Below are 17051 nucleotides of genomic sequence, written 5' to 3'. Positions count from 1 at the left end.
TGTTAATACTCAGGACTTTGGGGTGTAAGTAAGATGTGGGAGGAAACTCACAGGTTTGCATAGTCATGGACACATGTGCAAACACGCACACACCTCCTTTATCACTTTACGTATCGTCATGCCCCATGGTGCTGCTTCTTTGTAAGCAAATAGTTCAGTGAAGCAAAATTTCCCGGTGTCACCCCGGTTCATTTTACGAGGACAAATATGTCAAATCCTAGCTTGAACCTAGTTCTAAAGAAGATTTTTTTTGCTGTAACTTTTGTGTTTTCTGTTGCTTAAGAGTGAAAGCAGTATTATATAATTATCTTTTTTTTTTCCTAGAGATGCAAAATGTTTTAATGCCCACTTTTGGTGCCTAAAGTATTTATGACTTTTTAAGTGTAATGCTTGAACTGCATGTATTTTTAAACAAAGAGTCCGATATCTGTCTGCCTACCTACCTATCTTTCTATTTCTATCCATTTTGATCTGTATATTGATTTAGAAAACTCTAAATGGAGAAGTTGATTTTTTTAGTACATTCAATAGATGTCCACCAGTATGGGTTGAGGAAAGATTGGAGATATTTCTATCTTGATGGTCCAGGCTGTTATATCCCTGGTAATTAATGGATAGTTAGACATCACAGCTAAATCAACTCGTATCTTATTTTGGATTCTGGTTTAATATTTAAGTCACTTCAGGTGTTTTGTTTTTTTTTTCAGATTTTTTAAAAATCAGAAATACTTATGGCACCAATTTTAAGTAAATTTGTAAAGAGCCATTATTTAGGAAAACGAAATTTAGCAATAGTTCATGTTAAAACTAAGCCATATTTTGGGGCACCTCGGTGGCTCAGTCGGTTAAATGTACAACTTCGGCTCAGGTCATGATCTCACAGTCCGTGAGTTCGAGCCCCGTGTTGGGCTCTGTGCGGATAGCTCAGAGCCTAGGGCCTGCTTCAGATTCTGTCTCCTTCTCTCTCTGCCCACCCCCCTCACTGCCTGTGTTCTCTCTCTTTCAAAAATAAATAAACTTAAAATAAAACTAAGCCACATTTAGAAATAGCTCATTCACCTCAAAAGACTCTTCAAATTGTGGTAGGTAAAGTCAAGGAGATGGTGGCAGATGGAATGTCGTTTGAATTCAAAAAGTCAAGGGATGAGGTTTTCAGAAAAGCTAGTCGTCGAAGATGTGAAACATTTATTTTCCCCTGTTCTATTTAAAACACAAAATTAGGCCACTTGAACTGTAGCATAAAATTTAACTTAAACTTTACCAGTTAGGTATTTATTATCTATATACAACATATCTTGATCTCACACGAAACCAGTTTTCTGTTATTTCTTACAGTTTCCAACTACTAGCAATTGCCAAAATTGTAGAACATATTTAATCAAAATGTTTTAAATTTGCTTGTCAATGGGAAGGTATTAATAACTGTTATTTTCTAGAATTTTCTTCTAAAAGTCTTGTCCAGAAAAACAAACTGGTTTCCTAATCTTACATAGATAATTGCAGACATAGTAATTATGATCAAATCATAAATCATATGAAAACTTAGTGTATTATATATTAGCAATTGAAAGTATGCATGGATTTTAAGTTGAACTGATTCATGTGTGAGATAAAAACAAAGGAAAAGGTTGAAATAGGTGGGAAATTGGGTTATCGTTGTTTGCTTTTATTTTGTTCAATCTCAATCAGATCCATCATATGCAGAGAGTTTACCTCATTTCAGTTCTTGGGACTAAGTTCACCCAGCGGTGGCTCTGTTTTCCAGCTGGCAGTCAAACTAAGGTTTTTACTAACAGGATTTTAAAAGATTGTTTAAAGCTTACATTATAGATTATTAAAACCAAAGGTAATGCAATTATTGGAATATAGAAACAGAAGTGTACTCATGATGATGTCACCACTCAAAAACTAGTTTTTGCCTATTTTTCCTGATAGATGGGTATTGATATACATATTATTATTATCCGGAGTCCATACAGTTTTGCATCAGGCTTTTCTCTATATCGCTATGGGTTTATGCTCACCTTTATTGTGCGACATTGGAGTTTTTCATATACATCTGGAATAATTTAGTCAACCCTGGTTCTATTGTTGGACACTTTCTTGGCTTCTAAAAACCAACTCTGCGCATATTTTGGATGATGAATATATGTTATAGTGCCAGATCACTGATATTACTGAGGTTCTTTTTTTAAAATTTTTTTTTAACGTTTATTCATTTTTTGCTAGAGAGAGAGAGACATAGTGTGAGTTGGGGAGGGGCAGAGAAAGAGGAAGACAGAATCAGAAGCAGGCTTCAGGCTTCCAACTGACAGCACGGAGCCCGACGCGGGCCTCGAACTCACGGACTGTGAGATCATGACCTGAGCCGAAGTCAGACGCCCAGCCGACTGAGTGACCCAGGCGCCCCAACTAAGGTTCTTGATGTCCAAACAAAACACAGACTCCTAAGATTACCAGAGGAACAATGATTGGAGGTCTGAGAAAGCATCCATGAACAGTGCAGGTTTCGATGGAGCGGGATGCCGTCTGCCATAACTAATGAACAGTTGGCTGCTGTAGTTGAAATACAGTGGTGGCCAAAGGAAGCAGTAATGCCACTTTCCTTCCTTTATGCTTGACCACACCTGTGATAATGTAGAAGCCATTAGCACTTTAGTTTACCAGGATTGTAAAAAAAAAAAAAAAAAAAAAAAAAAATGTTGATATACTCTCAAATCGCAACTCCCCCTAATGTGTTGTTAGTCATATCATAACATTTGACTGATTTTCTCCATAGCACTTATGATACTCTTTTATATTCTTCTGGGTTAATTTCTTATTTGTATTTTCTTCCCTTAACTAGACTGTTACTTCCATGAGACGGGGATCTTCTCAACTTTTAACTCTTAGTAATTTTTGCATCTTGATACCTACAGTGGAGTGGCACATAGTAGATGTTCAATTAGTATGTATTGAAAGAATGGTAAAATACACGAAAAATGAGATTTATGTAAACAGAAGGAACTGAAGATGGAACTGAACAGAGAAATATAGTTGCTTACAGAACAAAATTTTTAGATATATTTTGTTTATTCAGTGTGGCTCCAGAGGTTTAAACAAAGACCAATGAGCAGAAATTATGGACGGATGGCTCCAAAATGTATAGCTGTTTTAAATAACATGTTTACATATACATGTTTTAAATGTATAGCTGTTACGACTGACCATGAAAATTAGAATTATGTGTATATTTTGGTTTTTACACTTTTTACTTTCAAAAGTAATACAAGTTATGTACCTATGATACAGTGTTTCTCAAAATTAATTCCAGGGAGTTTTAGTTGCCATGGATACTGGTGAAAAGGGGCTTCCTGGAAATATATAAATTTGAAGATCTTTATACTTTACATTTCTCTTACGTAAACAAAATACATTTTTTGCATATTAAATTGTAGCCAACTGAGAGTCCTCTTTAGAAAAGAAACATGCTAAATTTTGCTAAATCCAGAATTTTTCAGTTGGTTTGACCCTGAGTTGATGATTTCTGCAGGTATCGGTGACCATCCCCAGAGTGCTTTACAGAAGTGTGGGAGGTGCTTGTGTGATACCAGTTGAGTAATATGCACTCTGAGACTGTAGATGAGAGTTTTCAATAAGCAGGAACAGAATGTGTGTTTATTTTCCTTCTCTGTCTCTCATCTGTTATTAACGGTATCCGTGCACATGGGAGACTTTCATCTTTTTTCCCCAGGGACCCCCTTGCATTCTCATTTTTGTCAGCATCAAGCTCAGAGTCTGTCAAGTGGAAAACATACGTAGACACTCCTCTTGAAGCAGGAGGCGTGTGGGATTCTAAAACGATACTATGCTCAGCTCCCTTCCAGACAGCAGGCTTAGAGGACAGAATCCATTGGTGTGTTCAGACTCAGTGTGTGCCTGGCACGTTTTGTTATGCACCTGTTGAATGGTTGCTGTGCAACATTTTGTTACGCTTAGGACCTTAGAACTTCCTGTTTTCAGATGCAGCTCTGAAGCCCAAACAATTTGTTGTCCAACTTTAGGCTGGATGGATTGCTTTTTTCTAAAACAAGTGGTTTTCTTTCTCCTGTAAGGTGTATTTCTGAAATATCATATCACTGGCTTTCTGAATATAATTAATGTTTGTGATAGTAACATAGATTCTTTACTGAGACATTTTTCTCTCCCTCCCTTTCATTGGGAGAATTTTCGTTTTATTTTGTTTTGTTTTTTGTTTTGTTTTATGTTATGTTATTTTATTTTGTTTTGTTTTGTTTTATTTTTATTATTTTATTTTATTGTAATAAAAACACTCATCATGAGGTCCGTCCTCTTAGCCAGTTATAAGTACACATTACTGTCGACTATATGATCAATGTTGTATATTCATCTTACTTAATTAAATAAACCTTGATGCCGGTTGATTAATAGCAGCCCATTCCTCTTGCCCAAGCCCTTAGTAACATCGTTCCTGTCCTTGAGTATTTTTAGAACCTCATAAGTGGCACCACGTAGCATTGGTCTTTCTGTACACTGAGACGTTTTCTTAACCTGGACTTTTCCAATCCTTGTTTCTTCAGGGTATTTATTCACAAAGAATGACTCCAACTTTGTTTTTGGAGTACACAATTCTTTCTTACACATTTTCTCACCTACACCACAGCATGCAGTCAGGTCGCCTTTGTTACTCTGTTCATTTTAGAGATGAGAAATTAAGGTTCATATATTTATTTAGCTGTGAAGTTGGCAGAACAGAAATTTGACCCCAGGTCTTGTGCTGTGTGTCCTGTGCTAAATTACAGGGTTCTATCTAAGCATGATCTCTCAGGGATTGCTTGAAGTGTAATATTGTTTGGAGGGCATAATACGCTGACAACACTGTGCTGATATTTTTGTGAAGAAGACTTCCATGAATAATTTGGGTTGTTTTCTCTCTCTCTTTTTTTTAACTGCTTAGGGTTGGTGCAAATGTCCAGTTCTCCTGTGAGGATAATTATGTGCTCCAGGGATCCAAGAGTATAACCTGTCAGAGAGTCACGGAGACACTGGCTGCGTGGAGCGACCATCGGCCCATTTGCCGAGGTAAGGAGCACATGACGGGGATGTCTTCCCACACGCTGGTATGTTTCGTGAACACAAGTGAAGTCTCGAGCAGCGTTGTGTCCGCTGAATACAGACAAAGCAGGACAAGGCAGACGGTGATGCATGTTTTCCTAGTGCGTCATATTTATTTGTAATTTGCGAGGCGGCAAACATTTGCAAGATATTAGCAGTTTTTAAATTTCCGGAACAACAGAAACAAATCTGATCACTCACACAACGCACACACACACGCACTTAGTCAGTGTTACCTGATACTCCTCTCCCTCCCTCCCTCTCTCTCTGTCTCTCCCCCCCCCCCCATATATATATGTAGATAGATAGGCATATAGATGGATACAGACACACAGACACACAAACACACAGAGACACACACAGTTTGCACATTACTCGGTGTTACCTGGTACTCATCTACATATATATACACAGTTTACATATTGCTCAGTGTTACCCAGTACTCATCTATATATACACACGTTTTGTGTATTACTTGGTGTTACCCAGTACTCGTCTACATATATATACACACACTTTGCATATTACTTGGTGTTTCCTGGTACTCCTCTGTGTATACACACAGTTTGCATATTATTTGCTGTTACCCGGTACTCGTCTGCATATATATACACGCATTTTGTGTATTATTCAGTGTTACCCAGTACTCATCTATATATACACACACACTTTGCATATTACTTGGTGTGACCAGGTACTCATCTATCTATACACACAGTTTGCATAGTACTCGGCGTTACCTGGTACTTCTCTCTATATATATACACACAGTTTGCATATTATGAAAATAGGTTACATAACTAGATCCTTTTGCAAGTTTTATGCGCACCCCTGCAAATCTAAAAATATTCTCTGCTGAGTGGCAGTGAGGTTGAATCCTTGGGTTCTGGTATCAGTGGTAAAGGGACTTTAGTAGTGTGCTCCCAGGTTAATCTGTCACTGATGAACTATCTTAAGCTAATCTGTGCCATAGCAGAACATAATGCTGCACATCATCATTATCTTCTTCAAAGATGTCAAAACAAGATTTTGTCACTTCTAAGAAGTATGTGAACAGTCTTACCACAATTCTACAATCCATAGCGAAATCAGCAGAAAATTGCTTGGGTTGTTTTAATATGGAAAATTAATAAACTCCAAAGAGAAACCAAGGTTTTGTTTTGGTTTTGATTTTTGTATTTTGGCCATAAACTAATGTATGCAAATTGCTACATTTTAAAGAAGGGAAAAAAAGCGCAGAGTTGACCAAGGAATAAAAAGGGAAGTTTTAGGGGCGCCTGGGTGGCTCAGTCAGTTAAGCTTTTGACTTTGGCTCATGTCATGATCTCGCAATTTGTCAGTTTGAGCCCTGTGTCGGGCTCTGTGCTGTCGGCTCCGAGCCTGGAGCCTGCTTCGGATTCTGTGTCCCCTGCCCCTCTCTCTGCCCCTCCCCTGCTCACGCTCTGTCTCTTTCTCTCACAACTAAATAAACATTAAGATAATTTTTAAAAAGGGAAGTTTTATACAAGAGAATATCTTATCCCTCCTTATAGCCTTTTTGAGGTGAAGAGACTCATCATTTCTTTTCTAAATTTAAGCAACACCAGTGACATCCTGTGACGTGAACTGGTTACCAAATACACTGCTAGCTTTATCTAAGAACGCCAACTTTGCAAGATGGCCTGTACTGTACCCTTGCCTGCAGCCATTCGAGGCACTTGAACCTGTGGGCGGTAGAGTGCTGGGGCATCGAGCTGCACCCTGGGAGAGAGAGGGGTTCTTTCCTCTGAGTCGGACACGCTTCTTGGAGAAGCCCCAATCTCTGGTCAAGGAAACGCAAACTCTCTGCCCTCCTGCTCTTTGTCATAGACTACTTCGTACATCTAATACCTAACAGACAGCAGCAGGCTTTCCGAGGAATTATAGCAAAAGCCTGCCCCTGGCAAGTGATGGTGATTTGACTCATTAAATCCATAACTTTTTTTTTGCGGGGGGGGGGGGGGGGGCCTGAATCTCATCTTAAGCTCAAAACACTCTCTCAGGCTCCCGACACCCACTTGTAACCTGACTTGTATCACAGCCTCTGAGGTGCTCATCTGTCATCCAGGCTGTGGGTCAGGTACCTTCTCCATCTTCCACCTCTGAGCACTCACACTTTGAGGTCATTGGACGGGGAGCCTTCCAGCTCCCTGTTCCCACAGATTCTCGTGCCTCACTGAACGCTGTTGCACCAGGGAAGGGCTCTTGCACAGGACCTCTGTTTGGCACATAGTTCGCCTGACTTGTTCTTTGCGAGAGACCCCTCCCCCTCTGATGCCCGCCTCTCTCATACCCAGAAGCAAAGGGTGATCAGCTCTCTTGCTCTTCCCTCCCAGTTGGTGATTCCGGCAGTTGGCTTAAACCACACAGCCCTTTGTTTTCAGGGAGTGATTCTGTAGTTCTTGTCCAATTAGGTTTAACTTTCTGAAGTAATGAGCTATCGTCGCTGGGAGTAATTCTTTTTTATTTTATATTATGTATTCTTAAGCATTTCTTAATGTTTATCTATTTATGTTGAGAAAGAGCAAGAGAGTGCCAGCAGGGAAGGGACAGACGGAGAGAGAGGATTTCAAGCAGGCTCCGCGCTGGCCGGGCTCGATACCACGAATCTTGAGATCATGACCCGAGCTGAATTATAAAAGTCTGATGTTTAAACTGAACCACACAGGAGCCTCCACTGGAAATGATTCTTAGGAAGACACTTCCGTGAAGGATGTATAGATCAAGTCTGTAGACCTTAACTAGGACACATTGTGTCCGGGGAACTATAACAAATAATATATTTTTAAAGCTTAACGTTTAAAATTTTTTTTAATGTTTATTTTTGAGAGAGAGAGAGACCGAGCCTGAATGGGGGAGGGGCAGGGAGAGAGGGAGACACAGAATCTGAAACGGGCTCCAGGCTCCGAGCTGTCAGCACAGAGCCCGACGCGGGGCTCGAGTTCATGGAGTGTGAGATCATGACCTGAGTGGAAGTTGGACGCTTAACCGACTGAGCTACCCAGGCATCCCAAAAAGCTTACGTTTTAAAGAAAACTATATTTTAGTATATTTTGGAGTAGCAAACCATGAAACAATTTAAATAGAAAGGCCTGAAATCTTGTAAAGAGGAGAATCTGAGATCTGCTATTTAGAATTAGGGGATAAAGAACAGGTGACAAACATCCAGACCCCAGGGGAGCCTCACCCAGACGGAAATGGGTTTCTGTCTCACGAAGACATCAGGAGTCGGGCAGTGTGGGACCGGTATGGCAGCTCTGTTTTGGGGATGAAAATGTCCTCAAGACTCACCCTGTGAGCCCTGTGGTCGGGCCCTCCCCCTCACGGTTCCAGGCGCTATCCAAATCCCAGGTAGCCAGATCCAGGGGGTTAGAGGAAACAGTGGAGGGAGGCAAAGCAGCTGTAACCTGAGGAAGGTTCCCCGGGAAGCATCACCTGCCTTTCTTCCTGCTCTGTCCCGTTGGCCAAATCCCAGCCAAGTGTTCTCACCTGGCTGTGAGACTTCGAAACGTAGTTTTGAGTTTAGGCAGCTAAATATGTAGCAAAAATTTATATTTCCATGGAAGAAAGGGGAAATAGTCATTCAGGGAAACTGCGTTCTCTCCCAAGGGGGGTGTTCTTCCTTAAGAGGGAGAGTTAGAATGAGTCACTGAATAGATATGTGTCATAAGTTCATGGTTTTTTTTTTTTTTTTTTTTTTATTTATTTTTGGGACAGAGAGAGACAGAGCATGAACGGGGGAGGGTCAGAGAGAGGGAGACACAGAATCGGAAACAGGCTCCAGGCTCCGAGCCATCAGCCCAGAGCCTGACGCGGGGCTCGAACTCACGGACCGCGAGATCGTGACCTGGCTGAAGTCGGACGCTTAACCGACTGCGCCACCCAGGCGCCCCATAAGTTCATGGTTTTTACGTGTTTGTTTGCTTGTTTTGTTTTGTTTCGTTTTGTTTCATTTTGATGTTGCTTTTCTGTGTCACCTGCAGCTTTCTGTGAATGAGAGGGCAAATGAGGAGGCAATCATTCAGCCTTCTCTCACACCCTCTGGCATTTCCATACAATGCCGAGTTGTAGCTGTAAGCAATAAGGATGAAAACAGGTGGGACTGTGTGTAGAGGAACATCCCAGTTTCTGGACTGGAAACGGCTTATCTGTGAGCATCATGGTGAAGTAAGGAACCTGTGCATTCCTTCTTGACCCTGTACTCCCCTCCTAGCCACATACCCCTCTAACAAGAGGAAAGCCTCTTTGCTCAAAGCCAGCAGGTACATCCATTCTTCTAGTCTGGAAGAAAACAGTCTTGCACAACATCAAGCGGTCCCCAGGTAGCATGACCTGGTCAGTGGCTCACACAGCTGTGGGCCAAACACATTAGTGCATCTGTAGGTTGGTCCTATAGAACATTGTTTGGAGGAATTCTCTATCCGTGCTCTCTACTAGAAATATATGCCATGTATGTACTTCAAGATATCTAGTAGCCAGATTGAAAGCCAGTAAAAAAGCAGCCGTGAAACAGGTGGAATTAAATTTAATAACATTTTATTTAATACAACTGCCCCGAATATTATCATCTTAACATATAGTCAATATAAAGATTATGAGAAGATTATTTACCTTCTCTCTCTCTCTCTCTCTCTCTCTCTCTCTCTTTCTCTTTTTTTTTTTGTACTATGACTTGGAAATTCAGGTGTATTTTATACTTACAGCACATCTCAGCTCAGACTAGCCGCGTCTCACCTGCTCAGTAGTCACATGTGGCCAGTGCCCAGTGTGGACATCTCAAGTCTAGATACTTCACTCGGCCATGGGCCTAGCTTTTCTCCCAACTGTGGGGTGCAGTCAACACCCTCATAGATGTGAAGGGAAGAAATGAGTTCACAGAGTCATACACTGTCCCAGGTGGCATCCCTTGCTGTAGAATATACTTTCTTCCATTAATTTGTATGTTTTGGGGTGCCTGGTGGCTCAGTCAGTTAAGCATCTGACTTTTGATCTCGGCTCAGGTCACATCATGGTTCATGAGAGTCAGGCTTTGCACTGACAGAGCAGAGCCTGCTTGAGATTCTCTCTCCCTTGCTGTCTGCCTGTCCCCGATTCACGCTCTCTCTCACATGCATGCACTCTCTCTCTCAAAATAAATAAACATTTAAAAAGTGTTGTAAGTTTCTCAGGTTGGAAGTATTTAGGAACCCTGAGTCTTTTAGTCTATTAGCATTCCCTCCTTTAAATAGTGCCTCTATCTGCTTCTCCTGACAGGTTCATCAATTGCAGAAGAGCTGAAAAAAAAATGAAGTGGAGATTTAAAAAAATAATAATAAAGTTGAGATTTTATGACAATTTCTGTAAAAAGATAGCTTGAGATATCTAAAATGTAGGGGGGAATGGTTACCATGAAACTTAATGGTATTTCAAATGCTACCCAAAACGGACTGTTGGTACTTAGCTGTTGATGGGTCCCAAACGCCTAGAGCAGTTTTCTGAATTCATTTTCCCATCTGCACGATCACCATAATAAATAATATGTAAGAAGAGAACATCATGGTTTGGGTTTTCCTGACTCATTCTGAGGCTTTAAAGGAGCTCTTACATGGATCATCTCGGCCAGGATATTCTAAATTCAACCGTCTATCAAACACAGTAAACCGCCCCTGGTCTGAGCTTTGCACGCATTATGAGATTTCAGATCGGTGAATTAAGGATTGGTTCTCAAGGTTCTCATCTTCATGAAGGGTCTCTAACTCTTAAGTAATTATCGTGCCTTCTCTACAGAAGGAATACCTGATGGAAGTGTTTGATAAATTGCAGTGAGTCAGAAACGATCTTTCACATCTGGACACTCGTATCGTTAGCCAGTGCTTACATTAGCTAATTAGCTTTGAGGATGGGGGGAACATTACCTTTTCCTCCTATTACCAGGTAGACAAATGGTCGTCACAGCTTGGTGATTATGCAAGTGATTTTGTTTGAAATGATGCTTACTTCATTCACTTCATGCTTACTTCATATGAAAACAACCATTACGATTTTTCACAGGGTAAAATCTTACGAACTATTTAAAACTATGTAAAGTATCTTTGGCAGTAGATGTTTAAAGTAAGCAAACAAACAAACTAAGGAAGAAGACATAATTTTAGTTTTTAAGTAAAATGTTTCAGCTGGCATTGCATTCTGTCAACATTTACTGGGGCTTAGCAGAGAGAACTTCCTTTAATGTTAATGCACTCTGATCTGTGGAATTAATATTTTTAGTTGCTCACTGAGTTGAAAGAGCACAAAAGGAAAGTGAAGTATTATTTGCATTTGTAACTGTGGTTACATGGAACCATTTAGAGCCACCAGGGGTCATTGAATAAAGCTCTTACCTTGGGACTCTAGATTAGGTTAGCTAAGAATTACCTTCAACTTATTAAGTTGTCATTTACCAAGAACTTTTTATAGTTTATTCTTTATACCCATATTTTCTGTCCATGCAGAAATGACCTTGTAAATAGTAGTCAAAAGGCCACTTACCTGACCGAGGACTCTTTATTCTACTGGATTAAATTTTAAGTCAATTTTAAGATTATATTTTGTATACTGATTGTTATACCAGGTAGCTGTGATCTCTAGATTTAAAGAGACATAACAGACTTATGACTTTTAATTTAATTCCAGTGAATTAGGAAAAATTTATCCTGTTGCTTCTAGAATTCCAAAGTTGTAAACTTCCTAGCTGAAGACCACTTGGGTGAAAAATACATTTTTCTCTCTTTTTTAATTAGGTTATTGGAAATAATAAAACTGTATTTTTATATTACTCTCAAATTCTGTTGACATAAAATGACTTGAATGCTAATGTTAATTTGGTGCTAATCATGTTCCTAGAACATGATACGGACGTTTCTGACATAGCTTCCTCTCATGTATTGTCCTTCTACCTGGGACACTTTCCCCCAGGTGTCCACATGGCTGTCCAACCTTCACCTTTGTTCAACTGCGATCTCTTCCAAAATCCTTCCATGACCACCATCTTCCCGAGGAAGTCCTTTCATGATACACCTCGAACCCTTGCTCAGACCTTTCTAGAAAGCTTCTGTGTCCTCCACACGTTAGATTAGGTGGCCTGTGTTTATGTGTTAATTTCCCGTGGAAGACAAGGATCTTGGTGTTGTTCTGTCTCTGCAGAAGCATCCGTGCCTAACACCTTGCCCAGGTCACGATAAGCGTGCTTCGTGTATTTCTGTTATACATAGTCTGTGACGTGCTAAGTGCCTTCCTTGCTCTCCTCCTTCAATCCTTACGGCAATCACAGATGAAGTTATGATTAGTATACTCATTGAACAAATGGAGGGTGTGAAACGAGTTAAATCAAGATTCGATGTCCAGTCACTGCATTAACTAGTCTTGGAACTCAGCTGCGATTAAGAAAAGTGACTCTTAACCTCTACAACATACTTTTTTCCACTTTGGTTGACAATCTGGATGAAACATGAAAGCTGTGATGGATCAGAATGCTTTCTCCGAAACACGTACAAGAAACAGACTATCAAATATGTTATTAAATTGTTTGAAACATTCTTCAGATGTGAGTCCAGGTAGCCTCTTAATTTAAATGTAGTCAACTAGAATATTCCTCTCCAATTAATGTGATTAATTAAATAGTTACTATAGAACAATACAGATTCCTGGAACTGAATTTACACAGACAGACACATGATTACTTCATATTACATAAGACAGATTATGTGAAATGAATATGTTTTGTACTTAATATTTATTGATTAAATAGATAAATGGCATATATTTGCTTTCAAAATCAGTTTTTTTCTCCCTATCTACTTTCCGTTTTGATACATTTTCAACTACCATTTTGTGAATTCTTATTTAATTTTAAAAACGTAAAACATGTAAGTAAAATTTGAGCTCACAAGTTTAGAATACTGCCACGGGTAATACTAGCTGTACGTTAGGTCACGGTTATTACCAAAGACCACTTATTAAGCATTATTGATCATTTAAGTGTGTATTACTTTATATTGGATATTGTATTTCCAGGAAGATCTTGACAAGGGAGAGCACTTAGCAGGAGTAGGAAGGGGGTATTCAACTCTGATTTATAGAAACACGCACGTATACATTTCTGTTATGGGAATATATTTAAATGTTGCTATAAAACCTGCTTGACATGACTGTAGTGTCATTACTTAATTACGTTGGCCAATTAAATACTTTGTTGACTAATTGAATGCCTGTTCGGTACAGAAGCAGCTGTTGGAGGAAGACCTCCCCCCCCACCCAAGGACACTGTGCAATTGCTTACTCATAATTAGATCAGGTTTGCTAAGCTAGCAGGTTTGTGCTTGTCCGAGAAGGTCCGCGGCCCATGCGTGGGGTGCAGTGAGGAACCAGCAAAGAGTCCGAGGTGGAAAGAGACAGGCAAGGCGACAGACCTTCAGGGCTCCAGCCTTCCGTGTCAGATAATAGCATGGCTTTATGAATCTCCACAGCAGTGGTTGAGTTCCTATTCAGTCATAGCACAGAAGCCGCTGGAAAAGCAGCACAGGTGCACTTTGCAGACACAGTGCCGCCAACCCGTTCCTCTCGAAGGCTCTGTGTGCACTGCCAGCTCCCTCGGATCCCGTTCTCCCTTCCTGCCCCGCAGGCTGGCCCCTCCCGCGTGTTCTTCCCGAACCTGACCTCGGGTGGGTGGCCAGGGCCAGACACGCACTGACTGACTGTCCTCGTGGCTCTATGCCGAATGATGCTCAACCGTCAGACGCATGTCAGTGGAGCTCTTAGTCCTGGTCCCTCTCTCGTCCCTCGGGCTGCCCTGTGTTCCTTAGCTCTTCTCATTCTTCCCCCAAGATTAGGTTTCTAACAGAAATTAGAGATGCGGCGGATATGAAGGAAAGTTGCGTTCAGATGCTTGAGGCTGACGAGGAGGAAGACGCGGCATGTGACACGGCTGGCCGGGAGGCTTTGCTCTAAAATTCAGGGTTTTAGGTGCTCCTGGGGGGCTCTGACTCTCGGTTTCGGCTCGGGTCATGATCTCACAGTTTGTGAGTTGAGGCCCTGCGTCGGGCTCTGTGCTGACAGCTCAGAGCCTGTTTGGGATTCTCTCTCTCTGTCTGCCCCTCCCCTGCTCACTTGCTCTCTCTCTCTCTCAAAATAAGTAAACGAACAAACAAACAAACAAACTTAAAATCTAGGGATCTGGCCGTTTCCTATAAGCCTGCCCCAGAACCACAGAACGGAAAGGATGCCCCAGGCGACGAACTCTGCCTGCGGGAGATTCAGCAGATCACATCCAGACCGCACGGCAAACACCACAAGCGTCTGGGTAATAAGAGCCAGAAATCACGGCAGCTCAGAACACATTAGTATTATTCTGTGAAGATTCTGCACGCAAATGGTTGAGCTTCGAGTGGTCGCCGGTAGAAAATCTGGGGTTATCTGGGATTTGTAGAAGAACGTCGACACAGAAAGCAGCGCCCAGTGACGCCTCATTGGTGTGAAGACAGTGGTATCATCGCTTGAAGAAGCTGATGATCAGGAGGGGGAAGAGTTAGAAGAGCAAAGACTGAGGTCCTGACTAAAGTTTTAACGGTTTCCAAAGGAGAGGATTGTAATTAAATAATTATAACTGGATCGTGTTATTTAAGGTCATTACACTTGTTTAAAAACTACAGCAAGTATTCGGGAGGGGGGAAATTATCAAATGCTAGGAATTGTTCTAATTATTAAAGTGATAGGGTGGTTCAAACAGAGAAAAATCCCTGTCCCGAATCGTCCACGGATGTCTTTTCTGCTGATTATGTTAATGGCTTGATTGAAAGAATGGGTAAAAAAATAGTTAAAAGTAATGGATTAGAAAAATGTATTGCAAAAATAGAGATATATTTCTATGACAAAAAGAAAAAAAATTTTTTTGTGAATTAATTTGACAATTTCTGATGAAAAAGATCTCCGAAGAGACGGGATTCATAACTCACTCTATGTGAAACACAGTCCTAAATAGGCATGAAAATGTGAGAAATGTACTGCTTTCCTATAAATATTTTGCTAATAGTTACCTCACTAAAATATATAATCACTAAAAGTCCTATTTCCCCCAGCAATGGGTAAGATGAATTGCACGGAGAGCTGCTAGGCAATTTGAATAAGTCAAGTTAAGGGTCAAGCTTCAAAGCAGACACGTGGGACATAAGGCCGTTGATGGAATGTCAGATTTGGTGAACTTTCCAGCAGAGTGACAGCTGGGGCTAATGACTGGATGGGCGCAAATTGTCGGTGGGAATGTAGCAATTAGTCCCCGACTGCTCTCCCTCACTCTTCTGATGTTTTTTTGAAGTTTGATATACTTAGAATGGCACTTTGGCAATATTAATTCAAAAGTAAGTCAAAAAATATTTATCGTGCAATGTGACGTTATGCTCATAGCAGCTTTTCAGTGTGAAATTTAACAAAGAACGAGCCTGTAACCCAAAGGCATTGTAAATCGAAATGTATTGATGATAACTTTTCTTCTAAGATTTTCTCACGAATACTGCTAACAGGGCGCTTTAGGAAACTTTCGCATCTGAAGCTCATGGTCCTTTCTGAGAACATGTTCCTAAAAATAGATTCTGTTGTGTATAGAGGTGGGTGTGTTTGTGTGCAGTTAGCTCTCCATTGGAGGACCTACTGGATTTTGAAAACCAGGTCATCTTTTATGGATCTTTTTTTAAGAAATCTTGTCCATTTTCAGAGTTCATGCCAGTATTTTAAACATTGATTTCCCTGTGTTTTTGTTAGTCACCATATAGTAGATTAATTCTTAGCTAATTATTTTCATAGTAAGTACTGAACGACTGAAGAGTTGTCTACTCTTACCACATTTTTATATGTCAGCAACTATAGACACTGGCTGTGGTGCTGATGATAAGGGAAGGATGCCCTCCCGAGGTCAAGAAATTCACGGCCTTGTAGGACAGATAGATCTGTAAACGAATCATTACAATAAAGAACTATTATTGGGAATAGGTATGAATTTTGCTATTGTTACGTCCATATAAATGGACAAGGAGTATATATTCCTGGGGGCAGTTAGGAACAGCTCAGTTGCATGGTTTCCCCTGACTTGTCCACTGTAAGATGGCCCTTGGAAGTCAGAATCCTGCCCAATTGATTCTGTGACTGTGTCTCCCAGAATAATGCCGGATCTGGAGCGGGTGCTCAGCCAAGAAAAAGAACAAGGCAAGACGGGTCATGATTAGGATTAATCTTTTATTGGGTGACAGTTTAATTGGTTTGTGTGATATGAAACCTTAGGAAAATGAACTCGCGCTTCTCTTACATTATTTCTTGTGAAATTAGTTTCTCTGCTCTTTTTTGCAAACCCAGTTTAAATTACTTTTTTAATGTTTACTTCTTTTTAAGAGATGATGGGGGTAGAGGCAAAGAGAGAGAGGAACAGAGGATCTGAAGTGGGCTCAGAGCTGGTACCAGTGAGCCTGATGTGGGACTCAGACTCATGTGAGATCATGACCTGAGCCGAATTTGGATGCTCAACCGACTGAGCCACCCAGGCGACGCCCCCCGCCCCCCCCCCCCCCCACCCAGTTTATATTATTATGTTAAGACTGGATTGCATTTCAAGTCCACATTTGATTTCTAAAAATTACGTGCCATTTTTTTTTAAACTCCTTTCTTAAAATGGAAGTCAGTTGAAATAGATATATTTTAAAAATTTTTAATGTTTATTTATTTTGAGAGAGAGAGAGAATGAACATGAGTAGGACTGGGGTAGAGACAGAGGGAGAAGGAGAACACGGAAGAGGGGCAGAGAGAGAGGGAGAGAGAGAATCCCAAGCAGGCTCCACGCTGTCAGCCCAATGCAGGGCTCAAACTCACAAACTGTGAGATCATGACCTGAGCCAAAATCAGGAGTCAGACGCTTCACT

At 40.8% G+C, this 17051-nt stretch overlaps 1 protein-coding gene across 5 annotated transcripts in view; it reads left to right on the top strand.

Annotated features, from left to right (window-relative positions):
- Positions 1–17051, top strand: part of CSMD1 (CUB and Sushi multiple domains 1) — a 2016488-nt gene that overhangs the window by 1446390 nt on the left and 553047 nt on the right. For all 5 annotated transcript variants that reach the window (XM_058719853.1, XM_058719852.1, XM_058719850.1 and 2 more), the window contains one exon: positions 4958–5082. In XM_058719853.1, the coding sequence (XP_058575836.1) occupies positions 4958–5082 (125 nt within the window). The remainder of the gene's footprint in view (positions 1–4957; positions 5083–17051) is intronic.

Source organism: Neofelis nebulosa, chromosome 3, assembly GCF_028018385.1.
Source record: "Neofelis nebulosa isolate mNeoNeb1 chromosome 3, mNeoNeb1.pri, whole genome shotgun sequence".
Lineage (NCBI taxonomy): Eukaryota > Metazoa > Chordata > Mammalia > Carnivora > Felidae > Neofelis > Neofelis nebulosa.
The sequence above is the reverse complement of the archived record's forward strand: the minus strand, read 5'-3'. Positions and strand labels throughout refer to the sequence as shown.